This window comes from Heteronotia binoei, chromosome 1 (assembly GCF_032191835.1).
Source record: "Heteronotia binoei isolate CCM8104 ecotype False Entrance Well chromosome 1, APGP_CSIRO_Hbin_v1, whole genome shotgun sequence".
In the NCBI taxonomy this organism is placed as follows: domain Eukaryota; kingdom Metazoa; phylum Chordata; class Lepidosauria; order Squamata; family Gekkonidae; genus Heteronotia; species Heteronotia binoei.
This window is the reverse complement of record NC_083223.1, coordinates 158,557,715-158,584,341: the sequence shown is the minus strand read 5'-3', so window position 1 is coordinate 158,584,341 and position 26,627 is coordinate 158,557,715. Positions and strand designations below refer to the sequence as shown.

The following is a 26,627-nucleotide window of genomic DNA, read 5'->3' as shown; positions in this document are numbered from 1 at the left end:
ACTTTATAAAGGACACAAAGATTTTTTAAAAAAAAACTTAAAACATGCTTAAATCCTTAGCACTCATTGGTCTTAAAGGTGCTTTCTTTGTGTCTCTCCTGTACGATACAGGGAACTGGGCAAAGGAAGCTCTGGCTCTTTCCTTCCTTCCCCAGAGGGCCAGGAGGAACCTCAGCCAGTAGAAGGAAGAGAGGCTTGGCTCAGTAGTTCTGCTGTGTGATTGAGAGAGCCTGGCAAAGCAAGCTCTCCCTCTTCCTTCCTCCCCACGGGAGGAGCCTCAGCCAATGGAGAAAACAGAGACTTTGCTCTGTAGCTCCTGAATGATTGAGCAAGCCTGGCAAAGTAACCTGTGATGCAGAAGGAAGCAAGAGAGAGGGAGAAGGACGCAGACCACAGCCAGCTGCTTGGGGGCCTGATAGGAGCCCTCCGGGGCCTGTTTTGGCTCCCAGGCTGCATGTTTGACACTCCTGGTCTACATTATACACTCGTAAGCTAGGAAAGACGTTTTAACATTCAGAAATTTCAAAATGTTTGAATATGAATATGATATATAAACTGTTGTGTTACTCATGTTGATCTGATTGTGAAACACCTACAACTTCTTTCTTCTTCCAACAGATTTTGATCTTCCCTTTTCTGTTGATATATGCTTGACCAAAGAGGCAAATCCAAGTTCTCTGAAATCTGCTCAGGAAAAACAAAATGTAGAAGAAAGCTATCCTCTATCCACTCAGGCTTCTGTGAAATTAAATTCTTCCCGAAAATGGAGACGTCAGCGGAAAACCACCCACCGCTATTCTGTGAGGGATGCGAGGAAATCTCAGCTATCCACTTCCGATTCAGAGGGCAATTCAGATGAGAAGACTTCTATGATGGCGAAGCACAGACGTTCCCAGTACCTGCAGCCTTTTCTAACAAACCCACCTAAGGAACAATACATTTCAGGCAAGGGTAGCTTTCCAGAAGCTGAGGAGGTCCAGAATTCTAGTAGGAAGAATATAGAAGATTCCAAACAGATCATTCCAGTGCAAGAAACTAGTTCTGAAACTTTGAGTGTGCCAGTTGCATCATCTGCTTGCAGCTGTGAGAACTCTCCCTTTAACTTGTGTCACATTTTGTTGTCATTGCTGGAAAAAATATGTAAGTTTGATACTGCCTTGAACCACAAGCCTGTGCTTGCAGCAAATGTCATATCCACGTTAACGGAACTCTTGTCCAAACTTGCAGACTGTTACAATACAAGCTGTGCTTCAGAAAATGAAGTTGTTTCCTTGAGCTGGACTGAGGAACCAGTTGCTCTGGTTCAGAGGATGCTTTTTAGGACTGTATTGCATCTTATGACTGTAGATGTTAACAACACTGAGACTATGCCTGACAATTTGAGAAAAAATCTTATTGATTTACTTAAAGCAGCTTTAAAAACTAAATGTTTGCTGGAAAAACAGTGTGATTCTTTTGCTTCAAAACAAAGGAGACAGTCACAAAAGGTGGTTCAGGATGACTGTGTTTTTTCAAGATATTGTCACAGAGTGCTCCTTTTGCCAGAGTGTATAGAAGGAGTTCTGCAAATTTTGATCTGCTGCCTTCAGAGTGCAGCTTCCAATCCACTTTATTTTAGTCAAGCAATGGATCTGGTTCATGAGTTTATACAACACCAAGGGTTCAAACTATGTGAGAGTGCAGTGCTGCAGATGGAAAGTCTGGTTGCTGAGAATGCCGAAGTAAACACAGAGGTGTCTGAGTATCTCAGAGCCCTAATCAACAGCATCATGAAAATAATTAGCACTATCAAAAAGGTGAAGTCAGAACAACTTCATCAGTCATTGTGTACAAGAAAACGACACAGGCGATGTGAGTATTCTCACTTCATGCATCACCACAGAGACCTCTCGGGGCTGCCAGTTTCTGCTTTTAAAAACCAAATCTCTAAGAACCCATTTGAGGAAATGGCAGATGGGGAAGTTCATTACCCTGACAGGTGCTGCTGCATTGCTGTTTGTGCTCATCAGTGTCTGCGTTTGCTGCAACAAGCTTCTCTTGGCAGCACATGTTTTCAGCTCTTATCTGGTATCCATAATGTTGGGATATGTTGTTGCATGGACCCCAAGTCTGTAATTATCCCCTTGCTTCACTCTTTCAAGTTACAGGTCTTAAAAAACTTTCAGCCGCACATATTGAGCATCCTTAACAAGTTTATATTGGACCAACTGGGTGGAGTGGATGTTCCGCAGAAACTGATGCAGGCCTCCTGCAATATTTGTACCATTGACTGTGAACAGATTGCTGAACTAGATGATGTCCTGCAGGGGAATGCTACTGATGTTGTATCCTCATCAAGTTCTTCAGCTCCATATAGGTTTCAAGGAATTTTGCCTAGCAGGGGATCTGAGGACATGTTGCTGAAATGGGATGCCTTGGAGGCTTACCAAAGTCTTGTCTTTGAGGAAGAGGACAAACTGCGTTGCATGCAGATAGCTAGCCATGTTTGCAATTTGATTCAAAAAGGCAACCAAGTTGTTCAGTGGAAACTATACAATTATATATTCAACCCAGTGCTTCAGAGAGGTGTTGAATTAGCTCATTACTCCCAACAGCTAGGTGGTGCTGCAGCCCTCAGTCAGATAGGCAGCTGCCACAGAAGGTGTTTGCCACAGGAAGTGCTTCAGATCTATTTACAGACTCTACCTGCACTGTTTAAATCCAGGTTTGTTGATTTGCAACATTGTTGTGCCATAAAGAAATGTTTGTACATTTTCTACCTCTACCTCTCATGCAAGTTGGAAGGTTGGCCTGAAATTGATGGATGTAGTTAAAGAACAAATATCCATCTTTCGGTAATGGGCACTAATTAACAAGTGCTGCGATTGAATAGCTTCCTTTAAAAAAGGGTGTGTGTGTGTGTGGAACTGCTATATGAGCCCTGCTGAATTAAATGGAAATTGAGTGGAGGTGCCCTTGCAGGATTTTGACATTGATTTAAAGTATGCATCTTGACAAACATACACATTGGGCTGAAATCAGGCTCATGCTAAGCTGTTTCTGCTTGTGTAAGAACTTTTAAAATATCCTCTCTCTTTCTGGCTGTAGTCAAAAGCATCACACTGGAAGGTCTGAGAGCTTTCTGGAGGTGCTGAATGATTAAATAGCCTCTCCAGCACCAACCTGTGTGTAGGTGTTTTCTTTACCGAGTGATGAGGGAGGTGCTAGAGCCTGTCCCACAAAAGCAAAACAATAATTCTGTAGCATACTGATTAAAAACTGAACATATGTTACAGATTTTGCATCTCACATAAAATCTTAGCTCACAGTTCCATTTCCCCCCTGACTACTTTTAATCGAAAGATTTTGTCCCTTTTTTCCTTTGTTATACAGGAAAAAAACTCAAGACCATTAGATTCAACCCTGTGAACTGTTAGCAGCATACAAATATTTGCTAGTATGATTGTACAAGAGCTTATACAGTACTATAATAAACTGACCTGAGTTTGATCCCAGCAAAAGCTGGTTCAGGTAGCTGGCTCCAGGTTGACTCAGCCTTCCATCCTTCCGAGGTCGGTAAAATGAGTACCCAGCTTGCTGGGGGGAAAGAGTAGATGACTGGGGAAGGCAATGGCAAACCACCCCGTAAAAAGTCTGCCTTGAAAACGTGAAAGCGACATCACCCCAGAGTCAGAAATGACTGGTGCTTGCTCAGGGGACTACTTTTACCTTTTTATAGCAGATCTTATGTTTAAACTTTGTCAAGAGGTTGATCAAGCTCTTGTGCAAGTGGAAGAACATCTTTGAATTTGCCTTAACTTTCTGTGTCCTAGCGTGATATGTAAAGCAGCTTGTTTACATATCATGCTATGTAGTATGTAATGGAAGAGGCCTTCCACATGCGAACAGGCACCTTTGGATTTAACATATTAATAATTTGAAAAACACACCTTGTAATATTTATGATCAATACAAACATTTTGAAAATCAAGAATATTATGAACATTAGAAGATTCCAGCCAGAACAAACCAAAAATCCATCTACTCCAGCATCCTCTTTCATATAACAACTAGCAGGAGGCCTTAGGAAACCTCTAAGATGACAACTTTACTGCATTCCCCTACTGTTATGCCTTCCCCATCAACTGATAGTTTATAATGGAGGTTTTGTCTTCAAATACAAGAGAAATAAAAAAAAAATATTATCTTGGCTTCTTGCTGCTTTAGCATAGCAGGTTAGTTCTGCACACCACAATTAATCCATCCACAGTATTACAGAGTGTAGGGAGAGTGTATGACGTCTCTTTATTAGCTGGAGCAATTTTGGTCATTAGGTTCCCTTTATACCTATACGAAGGGCTGTCTGAAGCAACTAAGTTTAGGAGAACCAGTTTAGAGTCCTTTTTCACTGGGGAATGCATATTCAGCTATACAGTTATTTTCAGGACCTGATAACAGGTTTTTATTAATTTCAGGAAAATTATACCATGGGTGTTTGGATTAAGCCACCTTCCAACTGCATTCTTCCAACACTGGGCTATTTTATTTGTGAATTAAGACTGCAATCCTATGCACACTTAGTATGTTGTCGAAGGCTTTCATGGCCAGAGTTCATTAGTTGTAGATTTTCCGGGCTGTATAGCTGTGGTCTTGGCATAGTAGTACCTGATGTTTCACCAGCAGCTGTGACCGGCATCCTCAGAGATATAACACAGAAAGGTAGAATTCTCTCTGTGTCAAAGTGAGAGGAAAGAAAAAGAAATGATAGGAATTTCTATCTACTCAGAAAGGTCAAGTAGGGGTGAGTAGGAATTTCCCAGGCTGTGACATGTTAATAGAGGGGCTTGCCTGAGGAGGTTCTTTTGTATATGGAGCTTTCCTGAGGAGGTTCTTTGCATATGGAATGGCTGCTGGAATTCTAATCTTATCAGCAGTGTTGTAAGCTATAGAGCATTTTGTGTTTTTCAGAACTGGAAACCATGCCCTATTCATTTTTAAACTCTCTTCTTTCCTGTTGAAATTGTATTTCTGTTTGTGGATTTCAATGGCTTCCCTGGGTAATCTGACATGGTAATTGGATGTGTTGTCCAGTATTACAGTGTCTTGGAATAAGATACAGTGTCCTGTTTGAATTAGGCTGTGTTCAGCCACTGCTGATTTTTCAAGTTGGCCTAGTCTGTAGTGTCTTTCATGTTTGTTTATTCTTGTCTAGATGATACGTTGTGTGATCTCGATATAAACCTGTCCACAACTGCAGAGTATGTGGTATACTCCTGCAGTAGTGAGGGAGTCTCTTCTGTCTATTGTTTGTAGGTTGTATTTTTTCATAAGTTTTCCCATTTGATCATTGATTCCTTTGATATATGGCAAAAACACTTTTCCTGTGGGGGACTGTTTTTCCTGTTATTTGTTTTACCTCTAGTTTAATTGCTCTTCTGATTTCATTCTTGGAGTAGCCATTTGCTTGAAGTGTGTGGTTCAGATCACTTAGTTCATTGTTGAGAAAGTGCAGTTCACATATCCATCTTGCACGGTCTACTAATGTTTTGATTATACCTCTTTTTTGCTGAGAGTGGTGATTGGAGTTTTTGTATAAATAATGATCCATATGAGTTGGTTTTCTATAGACTCTGTGACCTAATTGGTTAGCTTTGTGGATGACCATGATATCTAAAAATGGGCATTTACCCTTGATTTCTTTTTCCATGGTGAATTGTATGTTCGGATGGATATTTTTGAGGTGGTCTTAAGACGCCATCAATTTGACTTCACCATGGCTTCAAATGATAAAGGTATCATGGGGAGGGACGGTGGCTCAGTGGTAGAGCATCTGCTTGGTAAGCAGAAGGTCCCAGGTTCAATCCCCAGCATCTCCTACTAAAAAGGGTCCAGGCAAGTAGGGGTGAAAAACCTCAGCTTGAGACCCTGGAGAGCCGCTGCCAGTCTGAGTAGACGAGACTGACTTTGATGGACCAGGGGTCTGATTCAGTAGAATGCAGCTTCATATGTTCATATATATGTTCATCTGCTTACCTGAACCTGACTGTAGGTTTGTGGGATGCAGATTCTAAAGCTGTGTTTTCAAAATGTTCCATGTAGACGTTTGTTATAACTGGGCTGAGAGGGCTTCCTATCATTTCTTTTTCTTTCCTCTCACTTGACACAGAGAGAACTCTATCTTTCTGTGTTATACCTCTGAGGATGCCAGTCACAGCTGCTGGTGAAACGTCAGGTACTACTATGCCAAGACCACAGCCATACAGCCCAGAAAATCTACAACAACTTATATACACTTACTTGGGAAAAGGCACTTCTGAGTAGACATGCAGATGATTATACTGCATGTATGCTCTGATGTTCTAGGCCTATGGCTAATCAAATTATACTTTGCTTCCTATACAGCCATATGTATGTATAAGCACCTCAGATGTAGTTTGTCAAATTGTTAACAAACTATCTTCCTCTGCTGGTTTGTACTTCCATTATAAGAACCTCTTCTGTTTCTTAATCCACCTTCTTTTCCTCTTGTATTTCCCTTTTTAGTTAAAAACAATAGTTATAAACCAGGTAAAGCTAATTATTTTTATTCATTTTAAGACTTATTCATTTAGAGGCGAGCTATGGCTCAGTGGCAGAGCATTTGTTTTGCATATAGATGGTCACTGATCAAACTCTAGCATTTCCAATTAAAACAATTTGGTATTAGGCTGTGTGGAATACCTCTATCAGATCTACTGCCAGACAAAGTATGCAATACTGACATGATAGACCAATGGCATATAAATGTGTTGAGAGTAGTTTTATAAAAATGTAAAAAGAATTGTTAGCAACTGGGTTGGATCCTGCCATCCAAGCTGATAGTTGTGGATCCCCCCTTCCCCTCTGCAGCAATTTTGTTCCTTTCCTACTTCTTCCTCCCAGTCTATGCAGCTGTTAGATACACTGGTTCTGAAATCTTTCCTAAGTAAACTTTCTTAGGAATGAAAAGGACTGCTTTGGAAAGGGGAACATAAGAAAATTAAATGGCCACAGACTGCAAATATCAGGTGAAACTAAAACTAATGCTCTACAAGACTGCAATTTATCCCAGTTAATGGTATTCTGATATCTCCTCAAATTAACAATAATTTTATTTATTTACATTATTTATAATCTGCCTTTCTCCCTGGGACTCAAGATGTATTATACAGAGTGAATAAATACAATCAACAAAATGGGACACTCATTAAACATTGAAATAGAATTTCGTTTGTAGATTCAACCAGAAGTAAAAAAAAAAAAAGAACTAAGCAAAACATAAGTGTTACCATGACATAAATAAACGGTGCAAAATTACACAATTGGAGCCAACCCACAGCAAACTACGCACAGTAGTACAGGCAATTGTCCCCAATAATTTATCCAAGTAACTTTGTGAAGCATTTTGTAACAGTGCTACCTGTTGCCTGTGTAGAAAAATCTTGAATAATTCAGTTTTTTGCATAGTTTGCAGAAAGCCAGGCAAGTGGAAACCTTCCTGACCTCCTCAGGCAAGCCATTCCACACAGTGCCATGGTGGAACATAGGGGGAGAGACAGTCTTGCAGATAGGAAGCTTCAGATGTGTTAGTCAATACTTTAGATTGAGCCTAGTAACTTAAGTGAAGCTATTGGAGTGACTGTAGAATGGTAGCACTATGCACGCTCCATCTAGCTCCTGATAACAGCTGAGACCAATGTACAGTGCATTACAGTAGTCTAGTTAAAGATGTCACTGTGGCATGGATCCAGGTGGTCAGATCAACCATATCAAAGTAAGGGGCCACTTTTTGCTTTAGCCTGAGTTGGAAGAAAGCCCTTTTTTGGCAACTATGTTAACTTGCCTCTCCAGCAATAATGCTTGGTCCAGTAAGTGTCAGTTTCCTGAAGTGACATGGAAAGGAAGGTTTATTTCAGTATGCCCATCCATTCTTAGCATTAGGAGTCAGTTGTGAATTCAGAATGGTGTGACATTATCTAGGGGCAAAAAAGTGCAAGCAAAAACTTCTGGTCACCAAAAACAAAAAGATCTTACATTGCTTCTGAATAATATTGAGCTTTGGTTTATTTCATTTTAAAAACACACAAGGACACATTGTTCAGTTAATAGCTAATTCCATAAATATCAGACCTAAACACGATTTGTCTATTGTGAAAAGCCAAGTTCATCCCAACTTTAGAAGTGCTTACTTTTTTTTAAATTCATTTAAAATATTAGTTTAATTGGTTTAAATCCCCTCTAACTCTGTTGAATTGTAGCTGGAACTTTGACTATTGAAGTGAAGGCACCAAAAGAGAATGGCAAATTGCATATTTTTCATTTTGCCTTGTTTTACCAATTGATAACTTATTGTCATTTTTTTTTCTGTGTAGAATTATACGAGAGTTGTTCTTAAACTGCAATGGAGTGAATCAAATGACTGAAATAAATTACTTGGACTGTTTACGAAGTTATTCCTTGAAAACGTTTGAAACGTTAATATTTTGTCTTGGAGACCAGCATACAGACCAATTGATACCTGACCTAGATGGCTTAGACAGCGAACAAAAAGCTGCATTAAATCTTGGTGTTTTGGTTCATAAGCAGCAAGCTATTTCAGATGTGCCTCAAAGCTTAAGCAAATTTTATTCTTGCCTCAAAGAAGATTATCCAAAGAAGAAGAAATCAGTCAGTCCTGATGTACACATCAACATAATTAACATATTTCTTTGTGTTGCTTTTTTGTCTGTTAGTAAGGAAGCAGATGCTGATCGAGATTCAGCTAATGACTCTGAAGATACTTCAGGTTATGATAGTAATGCTAGTGAACCTTTGAGCCACAGACTGCCATGCTTGTCTCCAGAGAGTCTTACTTTGCCTTCCTTGGAACATATCCACAGAGCAGCAGATATTTGGTCAATGTGTTGCTGGATATATTTGTGCAGCTCTGTTTTCCAAAGACAATTCCATAGACTTGGTGGCTTTGATGTATGTCATAGATTAATAGCCATGATTATTCAGAAACTTTCCAAAAAAGGAGCAAAGAAACAAAGTGAATGGGAGAAATCTTCTAGTGGAAATGGTTTAACTGAGGGTTCTAATGCTGAGCCTTCTGTCAGAAATGTCCCATCGCAAATGATTCCAAGCAGTGAGATGAACCAATTAGATCATGACAGTCTTGATGAGAATCCTGAGAATGGAAGACAGTCTCAGTGGGTTTCCTGTGACCAGTCAAGTGCTGAACAAATGTCAATTGATGACACTGCAGAATCAAAAAAGGCTTTAATGCAGGAAAGTGAATGGTCACTCCATGGTATAAGACTTTTGGAAGCTCTACTAACAATTTGCTTACACAGTGCAAATAATTTTCAGCAGAAGACAGAAATGGAGTTTCTTCTCCAGGTAACATACCATTGATACATAAAACTATTACATCAGAAGTGTCAGTTAAAAGATATTTTAAAAATTGGAACAAAGACAACTACTGTTGGGGATTTTAGAACTCTGTGTTCATTGCTATATGGAATTAGATAAACGGAACTTCAGAGAAAATTAATCTTAGAGAATAAAAGCAGAATATGAGCATTTAAAAGGATTTGTGGTAGACGCTTTCTCGGAATGAGAATGTTGCTGTTCCAGTACAGAAGAAAATCTTAGAAAGTTGTGTGAAATTCATCTCTGTAGGAGATTAAGAATGCGTCTACACATTGTTGCTTTACAGAATTATTTTTTTTTTTCCAAATGTAACTACTGGGCTGTTTTTCAAGGGCAAGAATGAAGTTGAGGGTGGGGAGGAGAAGGAGCTCTTTATCCCTCTTTTCCTTGAGCTGCTCTTATTCCTGCTGGGAGTAAAAACTACCTGTAAGTTTGATCACTAGAAATAAAAATGGCTTGGGGTGGTAGTTTTCCATGTGAAAAAGGCCAGAGAGAAAAGGATTTAAGAGCTGTTTCCTCCCCTCACTGTTCTGCCCCTTGGAAATGCAGTTCTTGGAAAAAGAAAAAACAACCTGGAGATAAATCTAATGTAGAGTTCTGGCTTGAGGCCCCAGCACCAAGGAGATGGGTGAAGAGGGTGTTGAAGATGAGGGGTTTCCTTATAATCTTACCTATAACCTCACTAACAACCCAGGTTTGAAATAACACACACAAACAGTTTTTTGTCTAAAATTGCAATAATATTGGCAAAAACATTATTGGTTACAGCTCTATTGAGCCCTGGCACAGCATGGGGTACTGGATCCTGTCCATCATCTGACCCGCCTATCAGTCAGTGATCCCCTGCCTGCCCCAGCCTTGGGATGACTGGTTGCTGGATCCCACCCTAGGGCGGTCTCCCTTGCCACCTAAGCATGAGGGTAGTCCCTGACAATGCCCTTGGGCTTGGGTGTTCCTGACTCTTATGCCAAGATCTCTTAAAGGGATCCCCAAACTCAGGAAAATGGGCACACAGGCTGGCTCCCTGAGAATGGATCTGGTCTCATGCTGATACTGCATAAGAGCCAGCTCCCACCAATGCTCCTACAGCTGTAGGCAAGCTCATTAGTCACCCCTGATGTCATGCAGCCAGATACCCATCCCCCAGTGAGACAAGGCTGGAACAGAATGTGTAGTCATAGCAATGTTCAGAAAGCTAATCCAGTCCCCTTCCCCAATGCCTCTATGGTCCTGCCCAGCCTCTTGGTTACCTTTCTCCTTGCCACTTTGATTTGCTCTGTCTTTGGTTTCACCAGCTGCAGAAAGAGCCAGGAATGCAAAAGGAGAGACAAGTGTAATTGATTTTTAGTACCAGTTTCATTAGCCCGAACAGACTTGTAAGCATAATTGTTTATATTTTCTTAACATAGAATGTTTGTGTGGAAGACATATTACTTGAAATGAGAGACCAGCTTGTAAAATCTAGAATAATGGATACTGAATTGGTGAAACCCTTGTTTGATTCATTACTTCGAGTTGCACTAGGAACTTGTTTTGCTGATCTGGATCATTCTGAAGAGAAAAAGGAAAAGGTAAAAATAGCAAGTCATTGCATGTTTATAGACTTTCTGTAGTTATGGAAGCAGGTGAAATTGTAAATGAGATGTCTGCAGATTATTTAGTTTTAGTTAGGACATTATGGGTGAAGCCAAGGCAGGACAGTGTGAAGAAGCTACTTTATGCTGAGTCAGGTTACTGGCCTCTCTAGTCCAGTGCAGTGACTAGCAATGATTTTGGTCAGAATCTTAGCCCTGTGGCATTTAATTGAAGTCTTTTTACTGAAGTGCCAAGGATGGAGCATTGTGCACACAGAAAAGATTCTCCTGTTGGTTAAATGTATGTGGTCTTGGGTTGGTATGGAAGCTTGAAGGCTGGCATGTGTAATAGGAATTCAGCAGAAGCTAGGATGGAAACAGAAAAGCAGTGGGTTAAAAAGCAAGTACTAGTAGGTTGCCAGTGACAGTGGCCCTTTTCACACTTACCAGTGGAAACCGGAAGGGAGTCGGTATTGTGCCGCTTGCAGTAATCCGAGACAGGGATGGGAGTTTTCAGACACATGGTTTTTTTCCCGGTAGGGTTCCGTGATTGAAGCGAGCCATTTCACACTGTTCCGCTCTTATCTCGCTTCCACCAGCGCCAGCCGTTTTTGCCTGCCGGCTCGCGATCTCCAGCTTTTTTTTTTTTTTTTGAACGTCGGGCTAAGATCGCTATAGCGCTATAGCGACATATCACAACAGCAACACCATAGAGATGGCTAGGCTCTATTGAGATAAGTTACCAGGTTTCAGTGGTGGCGATATCTGGCATCTTAATGGAGCCCAGGCATCCCTATGGTGATGCTGTTGTGATACGTCGCTATAGCAATCTTAGCCCGACGTTCCAAAAAAAAAAAGCCAGAGATCGCGCGTGCCGGCGGGCGAAAAAGGGCGCAAAAACTGCTCCCAGGTTAGATACTGGACATTTCACACAGCACCCCATAGCGATTTCAACCCGGAAGGAGGGGTTGAAAAGTGGAAGAAGCTGCTCTTTGTTTGTAACGACTCAGGCACGCCTCACTACTGGGACAGCCGCGGGAGTGTGTGAAAAGGTGAGAGTATTCCGGTAGCAGCCAGTTACTGAATCGGGTCTGTCTGAAATGCCAGCAGAAACCCGTTACTGTTCAGTAACTGACCAGCTTCCATATCGGAATACATAGACTGTGTGAAAAAGCCCAGTGTCAGTGACAGCACTTTCCATCACCACCAGCAGGTGCTTGCAGTGAGGAGGCAGACAGTAGAAGATATAGGGTCAACATAAACATAGAAGTTGCAGAATGTCTCATTGCTGCCCTTGCAGACTGGAGGGCCTATTGGGTGTTGAAAGAGTCATGCAAAAGAATTTTAGGGTTGGATGACTAAGCAACAGAAGTCAAAGAAACAACCATGAATAGATAGACAAACCAGGCATCTTTGGTGGCAGATATCTAATACATTAAATTTAGTTTTGTTAATTACTTGCAGCAGCATCATAAGTTTGAGAGTGTTATATCCATGTGCTTCCTGGTCTAATCAGCTTTTGTTTGTTACTTCTATGTACTGTTCACAATGAAATAGTATACACAGTTAGTAGTAACTGGAATTTGCAAAGATTAAAACTAACATGTCAGGAAGATATTGCCTATTAGCTCCATTTGACAATATTTTACTGCAACCAAAAATCCTGTGAAGACCAAAATAATATTCTGTGGAATGGGATGTGTGTACCACAGATTCATCAGTCTGAAAAGGAGCCTGTGCCTCAGCCAGGTGACTTATCTGAAGAAGCTGAAGAATCACAGTGCTGTAGTTTTAATGTTTTTGCTGAGGAGGAAGGTTATGATGCAGACAGTGAAAGCAATCCTGATGACAGTGAAAGTAAGGATGAAGGTAAGCCTGAATTTTGATTTTATAAAATGCACCATGTATTCTAGCAACATTCATGCCTACATAGTGCTTCCAAGGCAAAATAGTTTTCCCAGTTCTTTCTTACGAACAGAGCAACATTCCTCCTTCGCAGCATGGAGTGTAATCCCCAGACAACAGAAAGGTCATTTATCATAGGGCTTTAGATAACACTTTTTTTTGGTATGTGCAGCATCTGCTACTGGAATGTTAATGGAAAATGCATTGTAGAGTATGTCAGCAGGTCTGAATTTTTATGGTCTTTTAGTTAGGGCTTCAGAATCTTTATACTTAAGCACAATATACTGAACTGGTACTCTGATTTGTTTTGACAACTTGTAAAAATGAGCCTGTGTATTAATTTTTTTCCTCAGCTGTTGTCTTGAAATCCCAGTAAGTCAGGATTCTGCAGGTTTCCAAGTAATTATTTCCCCTCTAGAACCTGATGAATCTCCTGGTTACAAACACATTAAAATCTCCTGTTCAAATACTCTCTAATAAACTGTTTTTAATTGTTGATGCCCAAGTTAACCTTTTGTGGCTTATTTTTACCCTCTTTTGGTTAATAATGTGAGAGCCAGGAACTGAGGATATATGGTGGCAGGACCACCTACATTCTTGCAAACTCATTATTATTAGATTGCAGAAGCTTCTTGCTGCTGTATTCCCTCAGTTTGATTATCATGAAAAAGGGTGGATTGCAAAATACATCTCTGTTTGTTGTTATTATAATCAAATTATTTCTAGCATTAGCATTGTGTTGTTTGAATAATAAAAAGTACTACACAACTTTTTATAACAGGTACCTTATAGATCCAAGTGGATAGCTATGCTGGTCTGTAGCAATAGAACAAAGTTGAGGTCCAGTAGCACCTTTAAGACTAACAGAGTTTTATTGAGAATGCAAGCTTTCATGTGCTAAAAGCACGCTTCATCAGACAATAGTATGGGATGGAATTAGTATTCATATATAGAGAGAGAGTGGGCAATGAATTCGTATGCAAAGGCAATAAACGTCAGAATTGAAGTTCGATGTCATTGTCATTAGGTCCCTTAATTGTGAACAGTAATAAATTCTGTTGTAACATTTATTCTAAAGCATGAATACCAACATTTCCCTGTAGAATGAAGCTGAAGTCTACTCTGTTAAAATACTAATACAAAAATATGTTATAATTCAGTGGATGTATTCTTCTCAAGTATGGGTTAAACTAGCAACATCCTTTTCTAAGAGTAGTTTTGTCAGAGAGATTTCTACTCTATCACAGACATTATTCTGATACACTATTCTAAATGAGAAATATATTGGAATACGGTGGATGTATAGCTCTACATAGTGAGAATAGGTTTCCATGGTTTACAGCCACCTCAGTGATAGGCCTTTGTTTGAGGTTATGGACATGTAAAGATCTCAGCCTTCCCTGCTAAGAAACCAATATCCCTGTTCAGTCCCAGGGAGATGTTTGTTCCGTGTTTCATAATAATTTGTAATTCAGCAATTTCCCTTTCCTTTTGTTCTTGAAGTTCCTTTGCAGTAAAACAGCTACTTTAAGGTCACCCACTGAATGTCTTGGAAGATTGAAGTGTTCTTCTACAGGTTTCTCAATTTTGTAATTCTTGATATCAGATTTGTGCCCATTGTCCTGTTTGCCCTATGCAGAGAACTGAAGGGCATTGTTGGCATTTAATAGCATATATAATGTTGGAAGATGAACAAGTGAATCAGCCTGTGGGCTCTAGCAGAAAAAAAGCCCTGGGTTTATTTAGTTCTAGTATTAGCATTGCCCACTATTTTACTGTAGTTATAAATGAGATAGGAAGTAACTGAATAACTGGAAGTAACTGAATAACTGGTGTCTTTTCTTCCATGAACAGATATTAAAACAGAAAAAGGGTCCTTTGGTTATTCCAGTTTTCGCAGTGACATAGCTGAAAACCTCGCCCAAGAGGAACTAATATACCCTGAAATCTGCATGTTGGAATTACAGTTACTTACCATTGGCAGCCCAAGCTTAGACGTACTCACCCATGTTTTCCAGAGTTTCTTGAAAGTAATCAGGCTGAAGGAAAAGAATGCAACATTACTTATGCAGCAGGTGAATAAAATTAAGGTGATAGCCTTAATTACAGTTACCTTGATGTATGATATGAATAAGCATAAATTACAAGGAAATGATCATCAAGAGCTTTATAGAACACTGCTCTACACATCTACAGTATCTTTACCTGAGCCTTTTTGCCAATGTGGGTGAAAAAGGTAGTATTGGATAGCAGTGGGGATGGGCTAATGTGTAGTTTGGAACCCCTTTCAGTAAGGGAAAATCCACAGGAGGGCTTTCTTGATAGCCACCATTGCCTCAACCCCCTTCCTCATTCCAAACCTAAACATATATTTCTCAATCAACACTTTTCTCACTACAGAAAGACTGGTGTTCTTCTGGCCTTGAAACAAAACTTCTAGAACATAGTGTGCAGAGACTATCAATAAGCAGGATTGGATACATTTTCAGTAGTAGCTATATTGTAGAACTCAGAGAAGCTAAGACCTATTTTCCAAGGTCTGAAGAAAAAAAGGTGTGTTCATTGCACACTTTCTCCCTTTCCGCTAGGCCATTAGTCGATGTATTTTCTCATCAACTGGTGGACTTCACCTGAAAGGGAAGGCTGCTGGTAACTTCATTTGAGATGGCAGATGGAAGGCACAGCAGAAAGAAAAGCTGAGTAAAACCTGCTAGGAAAGGAAGGTGGAGCTGCTTACAGCTACCTCAGTGATAAGCCTTTGTTTGAGGTGGTGGACACCTGAAGATCTTGGCCTCCCCCACCTATAGCCCCCCGCCCCCTGGGTAAACTGCCCTCTTTAAAGTGATTGCTCTGGCATCCACTAAATGGGTCTTGTTCTAACCACCATATGCCCTTTTGTGAGAGGTGCCGAGGAGTTTTCTTTTTTTGATGTTCTGAAGCTGGTTTTAAGTTTATACATTTGTAACATATAAAAATATTTATGTTATATTCCAATTGTTACCTGCTATGAGCCCACTTGCAGGCAGGGAGGGAAATAATAATAATAATTCAAACCTAAACATATATATATAGTAGTAGTAGTCATACTTTACCACCACATGATAGAAATAATGGTTATGATTGACCAGTAAATAGTCTTTATATTTTTAGGGAACTGTGAAGAGTCTCTTGGGAGGATTTCACCACATTTTGACACAGATAGATTGCAGTTTTCATGGTGAGTTCTTATTAACAGTAATCTCTGCTTTTTTATACATTCCAGAATTTGGACAGTAATTGTAGTGCAGATCTGCAGATTGATAACTTTAAGATTATGTGCAAATATTGAGTTCTTTGGAAAATCTAAAAAATCTTGCTTAATCCTACATAGTCAAGCATTATCCACTGATTTTAGTGGAACTTAAATGTGCTTGACTTTACTGAGTTGTGCCTTCTGTTTGGCTACATTTAAGCTTTGCTGCCATTTCTCACAGTACACTCTAAGTATTAAGAAAAAAGTATATTTCTCCTTATGTTGAGCTGTCAGTTTACAAGTTAGTTCTTATGTTACTGAGAATGTAAAGCCGTGTATAGATCCACAGATCAATTGCTTTAAAAATTCTTTTTTAGCTCTCTTTTTTAAAGCTCTGTGATCATGGTAGGCAGTGTATTTGAGGTCCTACATCTACCCTTTGGTAGTTTGACAAGAAGAAACCTTAGGCTCTTTTTAGGAAAAATTGATTCTATGCATTCTTGTTTAGGTAACTCAAATGGAAATGATCAGCATTTCCAAGTAAATGGGTTTTCTTTATACTACATAACCCAAGTGAATGGTACAGTTTCTTTGGTCACCTCTTGAATCATGAAGTGCAAAGATATGAATCTCATTAGTATAAGTTTGAATTTTGGTAACTTTGTTTACACATAAAAGATCCTTCCTCCCTCCCTCCCCTCCCTCCCTCTTTTACTCTACTGTCATATATATATTTACTGTAGGATGGTGTGATGATAACAGGCCAAGGGGGAAAAAAGGGGGGGGTGTTTCTAGCAGCTGGTAGGCATGGCAGTGGATTAGATTTGCCAGGGTTTAGCTAGTAAACTCACTCCAATTTGTATAAAAACAAAAGTATAAAAAACAAAAAAAGTATAAAAACAAAACTGTATTTACAAAAGAGAAAAAGACAACACAAGCAGGGGGAAAAGGTGTACAATTCAGCAAGGAATGCAAACAAAACAAAAAACCTACCTGGCTTAACTACTCACTGTTGTTTCTGTCAGGCATATAGCTGTGACATGTCAGCAGCTGTTCCAGGAGAACAGTCTCCAGCAGCATAACAGCAAGGTGGAAGTTGAAAAGAGTAGCAGTCAGTGTCTCCGTGTGCTTCAAGTTATTCAACTTGCTAAGCATTTTACATAGACATTCTTTCGCTAGCTATGCTGTCAGCCTATTAACAATCTGACCAGTTAGGAAGCTGTTACTAGGTTGATCCCTAGATTGCCAGTTCTCAAACACTTTACAGTTCACAGCTGCTGCCAGTTACCGTATTTTTCGCTCCATAAGACGCACCTGACCATAAGACGCACCTAGTTTTTAGAGCCGTTTGTGTGAATTTAGAGGCATTTGTGTGAATTTTTTGCAGTATTCGCTCCTTAAGACGCACACACTTTTCTCTCCACTTTTTTGGGGGGAGAAAGTGAGTCTTATGGTGCAAAAAATACTGTAATTGATTTGACCAGCCTACGCAACAGTCCTGATAACATATTAGCATGGGGTTCAGGTAGCCGGCTCCAGGTTGACTCAGCCTTCCATCCTTCCGAGGTTGGTAAAATGAGTACCCAGTTTACTGGGGGGAAAGTGTAGGTGACTAAGGAAGGCAATCGCAAACCACCCCGTAAAAAGTCTGCCTTGAAAACATTGTGAAAGCAGCATCACCCCAGAGTTGGAAACGACTGGTGCTTGCGCAGGGGACTACCTTTACCTTTTTAATGACTTTTACAAACATGAAGTAATCACTTTTACAGACAATAACTTTCCTAAAAGAGAACAGTTTCTTGACAAGTGGCCAAAGCATGTAAACCTAAGCAAGTCTTGGCCTTGTCTGTGTCTACATTGGATCTTTGTTAGAATTCACTCTGGGTTTCCAAAAAGAGAAAGTGGGATATAAGTGAAAGAAGTTAGATAGTACTGAAAGTCTTTCAAAATTATGAGGTGAACATTTTTTTGACATCTGATGTCATTTTAAAATTATAATTATAAAATGGTTCTTACTAAAGCTGTAGTCCTATGTCAGGGCTGTACCCCTTCACTCTGCATGTGGCCAATCAAATAAAAAAATATTCTCCCATAACCAATGACATCAAAATACATTCTCTTTACACAGGGCTAAAAATCCTGGAATTTTGGAAGAGAGACTCTAGCCAACCATTTTGACATCTGATTTTTGTGTGTTTATTTTTTTAAATGTTTAGTTATTCAGGCCCCCACCTACAGACTGCAGTGGTGTAGAATGGACAATGAGGCCTATGTCTCAAGTATTATACTTATTCAATGTAGTGTATCTATTACTAAACATCACTATAGCATGTTACAGTCAAGTTCTCTTTAAAACTGATCCATAACAAAATGTGTGAACATGAAGTCTGTAGATATAAGTTTATCTTTATATTGCCAATATGCTTAGGCTTTGTGTTTGAGCAGATTTGTTCTTAATACTGGAAAGAGTACATGGCTATTAAGCTATACTGACATGTCTATAATGCCAAAAGGAAGCTGAGAGACAACTCATTCTGAAGCAGTTTCATTGAGTTCAGTAGAATTACTCTAGCTAAGTGAGTTCCTTCCTTCCTTCCTTCTTTCCTAAGTGAGTTGTGTATTGCCTTCTGGTTCTTTAAAGGATTAAATCTCAAGCTCCTTTCTTTTTGCTAATGCTCCAGTGATTCAGTACAAATATTCTGTACCTTATTTGGTCTGTGTGTTTGAGTGGGGAAACTTATATAGTAGTTATAATGGAACCTCCTGAACAAAAGATTGGTAAAATACCATTTATGTGTTGTTTCCAGTCAGTTAATCCACAGTGGTATTTTTTTTGCTAAGTGCTTCACTGCAGTAGGATAATATGGTTATTGACTGCAATTCAAAATGGGTATTTTCTGCAGGCAAATCAGAGTATTCTGCTTTTTTCTTTTCTTCAGCTCTTTTTGCTGCAGCAGAAGTTTCACTCAGTGGGTTGAATCTGGAACATATCTTTTTCAGCTGTTCTTTCTATTGCAGCCCACAGCACTCCCCTAAAATCTGCTCTGGAAGGCAGCACTAAGGAATAGTGTAGGATGGGGCAATAAGTGAAAAATCCCTCCCTTGTTTCTGTCTGCACAAAGGATAACAAGGGCTATAACAATGGACCCAATCAATTGTTTTCTGGGCTTTTGGAAGGAACTTAGCTAGAAATATAGGGCCGCTCAGTCTGTGAGAGCAGTTTAGAAGCTGTGCTGTGAGGCTGCAGATCAAGAGACCACTCAGTAGCTTTTGGGGGCCATTATTTGTATTTGGAATAATGCACATTAACTTACTGCAAATCATGTTTCTTCTCAGTGTGCCAGCAAGTATTGGTAGATCTGCTGGTATCTCTGATGAGCTCAAGAACGTGTTCAGAAGAGCTAACCCTTCTCTTAAGGATCTTTTTGGAAAAATCACCATCTACGGTAAGCATTCATAGAAGGAAAATACTAAATTACTGTTATGAATATGATAGCCATTGTACTATATGTATTTCAGAATGAAGTAGTCTGCTAATTTATATATTTATTTATTTGATGGGATTTCTATCCCGCCCATTACACCAGGAAAGGCTCAGGGCGGGTTACAGGCATAAGTATAGTGCAATATCACAATAAAAGCATAAAAATCACAATGTAGGCAATATACAAATACTAAACAATATCTCCCGAGTCTATGCAATAGTATTCAGATCAAAATTAATTCATAATAGTATAGCTCATATAGGGAGGTTTGGGCCAATGTACACAACTGTACAGCAGCTTACAACAATTTACAGCAACTTGACAGCAGGTTTGCAGCAGGAGGGGCCGATCATGTCCATGACCTCAGTTCAGAGTCTCAGTTAAAAGCCTGCTGGAAGTGCTCCATCTTACAGGCCCTGCAGAAACTGTACTAAGTCCCACAGGGCCTTGATCTCCATAGGGAACTTGTTCCATCGAGTTGGGGCCAGAGCCGAAAAGGCCCTGACCTTAGTTGAGACCAGATGGACCTTTTCTGGGCTGGGGACTGCCTATTGACATTGATCAGCTGATCTTAAAGCCCTTAGTGGAGCATATGGGGAGAGATGGTCCCACAGGTATGTTGGTCCCTGGCCATTTAGAGCCTTAAAGGTTAACACCAAAACCTTGAACCAGATTTGGAACTCTACTGGCAGCCAGTGCAGTCTGCAGATGGCTTGCTGAATGTACGCTTGTAAAGGTGTCATAGACAGCAGGCACACTGCTGCGTTCTGCACCACCTGTAACTTCCGAGTCATGCACAAGGGTAGAACCGCATAGAGTGAATTACAGTATTCTAGCCTGAAAGTGACCATTGCATGGATCACTGTAACCAAGTCGCAGGAAGAAAGATAGGGAGCTACCTGCGAACCTGCCAAAGATGAAAAAAGGTGAATCTGACAGCCATTGTGACCTGGGCTTCCATAGATAAAGAGGCATCCAGGACCACACCTAAACTCCAGACTCTGGACACAGACATTAATGATACCCCATCCAGAGTAGGAAGTTGGATTTTCTCACTCAAATCCCCACAGCTCAGGTACAGGGCCTCCATCTTTGATGGATTCAGCTTTAGCCTCAAATGACCAACTCTGCCTCAAATGACCAACCGCAGCCCCCGATGCCCAGTCCAGAGTATCTGGCACCGAGTCTGACCATCCGTCCATTAACTGATACAGTTGGGTGTCATCCGCATATTGATGGCACCCAAACTCCTGGATCAGCTTGGCAAGAGGGTGCACATTGATGTTAAATAACATTGGGGAGAGGATTGCTCTTTGAGGGATCCTGAAACTCAGTGAGAATCACAGGGAGGCCCTCTCCCCAAGGGCCACTCTCTGTCCCCAATGTTGGAGAAAGGAGGAAAACCACTTGGAGAAAGGAGGAAAACCACTCTGTCCAGTTATAATACTGTTGTTGTCAGTATTATAGTGAGGTGAGGCCTGGAGTTCTCCCAGAATTACAATTGATCTACATACTGCAGAGATCAATTCCCAATTTTGTCCATTTCCTCCAGGGGAAGGACATTTATATCCCCCAGAGAGCTTTATGCGCTATAGATCAACATTTGCTGGTGGTCCTCAGCCCAAAGGACACCTAGAATGAGAGCCTTTTTGGCTTTGGCTCTGGCCTGGTGGAATACTCTCCCAAGTGAGATCAGTGCCCTGTGGAACTTGTTGCAATTCCACAGAGTCTGTGAAATGGAGATGTTCTGACAGGCGTGTGGTGAGGTGGCAGAGGTCTAATTACACCAGCCTCCCTCTCCTATAGGGCTCAGGACAGGTTACAACAATAAATATATACAACACATTTAGAACAATTAAAGCATAATTTAAAATATTAAAACCTATACCATTTTTTGAGTTGTATAATCTGATGTTTTAATATTTTAAATTATGCTTTAATTGTTCTAAATGTGTTGTATATTTTTATTTATTTACGTTATATTTATATCCCGCCCATTCCACACAGACTCAAGGCGGCTAACAGCATAAAATAGACAGTCAACAAAACAATATTAAAATAATCAGATAAATAATGGTGCTACTTCAGGCAGATCATATAATATTTTCTTTCTCATGCGCACAGATCCTGGGCAGTTAGTAATAAAGCGCTATGGATCCAGATGTGGTGGCAGTCCTCTTTCATTGGATATTATATGCCTTCCGAAACAGTTCAGTCTTGCAGGCCCTGCAGAACTGCGATAAATCCCGCAGGGCCCTGATGGCTTCTGGAAGAGTATTCCAAAGTATTGGGGCCACAATCAAGAAGGCTCTTGCTCTGGTGGAGTTGAGCCTAGCCTCCTTTAGCTCAGTGACAGCCAAAAGGTTTTGAGAACTTGATCGCAGTGCTCTGTGGGGAACATGTGGGGCAAGGTGGTCCCAAAGATAAGTAGGTCCTAGGCCATATAGGGCTTTGAAGGTTAATACGAGGACCTTGAAACGTATTTGGTACACAACAGGCAGCCAGTGCAGCGCTCTCAGCACAGGCTGAATGTGCTTCTGACGAGGAAGCCCCATTAGTAGCCTGGCTGTAGCATTCTGCACCAGCTAGAGCTTCCAAATCTGAGTCAAGGGCAGCCCCATGTAGAGAGCATACAGTAATTGATTCTTGAGGCAACCAAGGCATGGATCACCATTACTAAGTCGCTGTGCTCAAGGTAGGGGACCAACTGCCATGTTTGCCGAAGGTGAAAAAAAGCAGCTCTGGAAGTGGCTGCTACTTGGGCCTCCACAGTTAAGGAGGACTCCAGGAGCACTCTCAAGCTCTTAACCCTCAATGCTGGCATCAGTGGCGCCCCATCGAAGGCTGGTAGAGGAATCACCCTTCTCGGGCCGCTGTGACTTTGATAGAGAACCTCTGTCTTTGTTGGATTCAGCTTTAGCCGACTCAGCCTGAGCCATGATACCACGGCATACAGCACCAGGTCCAAATTCTCTGGGACGCAGGTCAACTGGCCACCCATCAATAAATACAGCTGGGTGTCATCCGCATACTGATGGCAACCCAGTCCATACCTCCTGACCATCTGGGCAAGGGGGCGCATATAGATATTAAACAACATTGGGGAAAGAACTGTCCCCTGGGGCACCCCACAAATAAGTGGGTGTCTCTGGGACAGCATTTCCCCAATTGCCACCCTTTGTCCCCGACCTTGGAGGAAAGAGAAGAGCCACTGTAAGGCAGACCCCTGTATCCCCATGTCGGCAAGACAGCAGCTGGTGGTCGACTGTATTGAACGCAGCTGACAGGTCTAATAGGAGCAGTACTGTCAAGCAGCCCTGATCCAGATGTCTCAGGAGGTCATCCATGAGGGCAGCCAGCACCGTCTCCGTCCCGTGGCCTGGGCAGAAGCTGGACTGGAACGGGTCCAGTATATATGTATTGTTGTAACCTGCCCTGAGCCCTGCTGTACAGGGGAGGGGGGGCTAGAAATCTAAATAAATAAATATAAAGTTGCTTATTTATATTTATTATTGCATCACTGCATCCTCTGACAGCTGATTCTACATTTTAATCACTCTCTGTGTAAAGAAGTATTTCCTTTTGTCCATCCTGAATCTAATGCCCATCAGCTTCATTGGATGCTCTCTAGTTCTTGTATTTTAGGAGAGGGAGGGGGGAAATCTCTTTGTCAATTTTTAAAACCCTGTCATGTCTTCCATAATCCCAGACTCTTCAGCCTTCAAGGCTTTTGCATCTAACAATGAATACTGGATTTAGGGCAATACTTTGTAAATTTGTAGTTTCTGGTTGAATTTTTAGTCACACGGCACCCTGATGAAACCAAGTAAAACATAAAGCAGCAGCAAACACTGGAATGGTTCTGGGCTAAATCAGGGATCTAAAATAAAGTGAAATATTTCTCAGTTGTGTCTACTTTGGGATGTTACCAAAGATACAGCATCATCCCCAAAAGATTTCTATGTACTCATAGATCTCATTTCTGCCAGAAGTAGAATCTGGAAAAGAGCAATCTCCAGTTGAGTTATTGTGTAAAATAACATTATGCTGAAATGGTCTGTGAGTAATTTTGTGTTTTATTTTGTGCTGCATTGGGTGTTGTTTTCTTTGGGTGTTGTGTAGGACTCATAAGTTTTAAAAATAAATGGAGGCAATATGGTGACAGTGAACATACATCTTGTTCTGTTAAGAATGATCTATCATTGTTGATAAAACACTGAGTTGCTCCATCAAGAATGATGCTGACAAATTGAAAGTAACTCTGAGGAAAGCAGAATGATTAAAAGTTTTGAAGATAAAGGCTTAATCTGCACTAACCTTACTCTGTGCCAGGCTTCCGTTTCTTTCCGGAGTAAGCTAGCAATTTCGCACCAGCTGCTCCACACCGCCATTTTGCATGGGGAAAACCTGTGATTTGCCATGCTGCAGTGTAAACCTAAAGAAACAGGTTTACACTGTGGCATGGCAGATTGAGGATTTTTCCCACGCGAAATGGCGGCATGGAGCAGCTGGTGCGAAATCACTAGCTTGCTCTGGAGAGAAACAGAAGCCTGGCCCGGAGCAAGGTTAGTGCGGAATCAGCCAAAGTCTGTAAAGGAAGTCAAAAGGGACTTGAATATATGGAGAGAAGATTAATTGAGAGAAAAGATTAAAAATAGGAAATATATTGATGGTTTGCATTATGCTGGCAGAGTAATAAATGCTAAGGTTAAAGTAAAAGAAGGTAAAGTGATGCTTTAAAAACTGGCAACATCTTTGTAACTGTAAGAGCAGCTCAGCAATGCAATAAATCTCTGTACGGAAAGGGTTGAAGTCAGCTGCTTGATTATTTTCAGGTTACAATTATGTTCAGAATGCTTTTAATATGGGATAATCCTGTCTTTGAGGAGGGAGTGAAGCTAGATGATTCACTGAATCCTTTCTAGTGGAGAACTGTATTAAACAAAATCTTTTCCCACTCTGTTAAAATAAGACAGAGAAATAGTTCTATGACCTTTTATGTAAATATTAAGCAATTAACCTTTAACTAAAGACTACATGCAGTGTTTTAGTAGCAGCAGTTTATCTCCAGTACATCAGTTTTAACGGTGAAGAATTCTCAGAAGTGAGCACATGTCAAATTGGTTTTTAATTCTGTAAATGAGGTTGCTATAATGTCTTTTCCTTGGGTTCATTTTTCTTAGGCCACGCTACTTAAAGGAATCCTGAAGATTTTGGATGCAAATACTGAGATGAGACCTTTACAACACATTTCATTTCCTTTGCATCAGATCTCCAGTTTAGGTAGCAGCCCTTTGCAAAAGTCTGCCCTCACTCTCAACAACAAGATCACAAGTGTACCAAGAAGAGCAAAGTTTGCACAGACAAAAAAGGAACAGGATGGTGAGAGCTTACCTCACCATCTTCTTTCTTCCTGGCATATTGCTCCAATCCATTTGCCATTGGTTGGGCAAAACTGTTGGCCACATATGTCTGAAGGCTTTAGCATCTCATTATGGTTTTATGTGAAATGTGTTCAGGAAGCACACGGTTCCTCAGAGAAAGCAAAAAGGATAAAAAGGAGGAGCAGGTCACTAATTTCACATGATAGCAGTTTTGATGATACAGGTAAGTTTGGTGCTTTCTGTCTTGCAATTCAATTGACTTCAATCTGTAAGAGTTCTGATATGCCTAAAATGTGTATTTATTAATGTTTGTTCTAATCGCCCTTGCTGCATGCTCAGAGAAAGTAAAGTTGTTCCAAAGAAATCCTTAATGATTTTAGCGATGCATAACAAACACTTCAATAAAAGATGATATTTATTGGATTATGTGACAGGTTTGGAAACCAAATCTCTAAACTTCTTTGCCCCTTTACTTCAAATATCTTAATTTTTTAAAAGGTGATTAAAATTCAGTTGATTAAAATTTAATTAAAGAAAACTTTAAACCAGTGTTTTATACAAAATCTAATATATAAATGCAGCAGAAACCATCAAGAATTTACATGATTTTATTAGAAACCTCTAAGGAGATTTGAGGTTTTTTAAGATCACTTTACCATTTTTTAAAACAAACTAGGGCAGATATGGCATTTGCTGCATGGCAAAGAACAAGCAATGCTCCCCATGCCTCAGATGTATTTCAGGGTATTTAATGCTGTGGAAAGTTAAGATTATTCAAAGAAAAAATTGCAGTAAATGAGCCATGTTCATTCTTACTTGAGTTGATCCACTGTGTTCTGCCTCCTTAGTGAAAATAAGGAAATGATTTTGCCATTAGGTAACAAGTTGAGCACAACATGCTACAGTCCACAGACTTGCACAACTAGTTTCTTCTTCACAGTGGGGCTTTTAATTACTTCTGCTGCCTACTGTGGCTTGCAGAGCTGAGACTCATACTCCAGTGAGGATGAGACGTAGTTTACTGTATCATGTTAGTTCATGGTTCGTGGCTGAAGCACAAACCAAAATGAAGCAGGAGGTTGGTTTGCAAACTGACCTGATTTGTCAGTTCATGAGCCACTTAAAGTTTAAACCCCTGCTTTCTGCTCCCCACTGCTTTTTGACTCCCAGCCATTTCAAGCAAACAGCTGAGTTTAAACCCCTACTTTCTGCTCTTCACAAAAGCTGCATCAAAATTTGTGAAAGTTGGTAACAGTTCTTCAGTTCGCAAACCATGAGCCAGCCAAAATTTGTGATGAAAATTCATTAGCAGGTTCATGCATATCCCTAATTGTGATGGTAAAGTTTCCTCCTCTGTTTAAAGAGGAAAGAAATATTTCTGTTGGAATGCCGAATACTGTTTCATAACAAAATTTGTTTTGCTTAAGAACTAAAATTTGAAATGTTCTGATATCAGGAGACAAAGGGGTTCAAGAGAGTGAGCATAATGAGAGAGATAGTAAGCAAATGCAAGATGAGAGATTTTGGGGTTAGCATGTAAAGAGTGAGAGTGGAATGTAAGGAGACAAGCAAAAAGATAGCCCAGAAAAAGAGTTTGTTCATTAGCTGGCTCAGTCTCTGTCTACATTAAATCTTA

At 40.4% G+C, this 26,627-nt stretch overlaps 1 protein-coding gene across 1 annotated transcript in view; it reads left to right on the top strand.

Annotated features, from left to right (window-relative positions):
* The window catches only part of LYST (lysosomal trafficking regulator), a 155,805-nt gene that overhangs the window by 32,289 nt on the left and 96,889 nt on the right, over positions 1-26,627 (top strand). The window contains exons 5-12 of the mRNA XM_060243203.1: positions 619-2,704; positions 8,370-9,378; positions 10,821-10,982; positions 12,698-12,854; positions 14,745-14,965; positions 16,041-16,107; positions 19,459-19,568; positions 24,791-25,214. Of these exons, the coding sequence (XP_060099186.1) occupies positions 619-2,704; positions 8,370-9,378; positions 10,821-10,982; positions 12,698-12,854; positions 14,745-14,965; positions 16,041-16,107; positions 19,459-19,568; positions 24,791-25,214 (4,236 nt within the window). The remainder of the gene's footprint in view (positions 1-618; positions 2,705-8,369; positions 9,379-10,820; positions 10,983-12,697; positions 12,855-14,744; positions 14,966-16,040; positions 16,108-19,458; positions 19,569-24,790; positions 25,215-26,627) is intronic.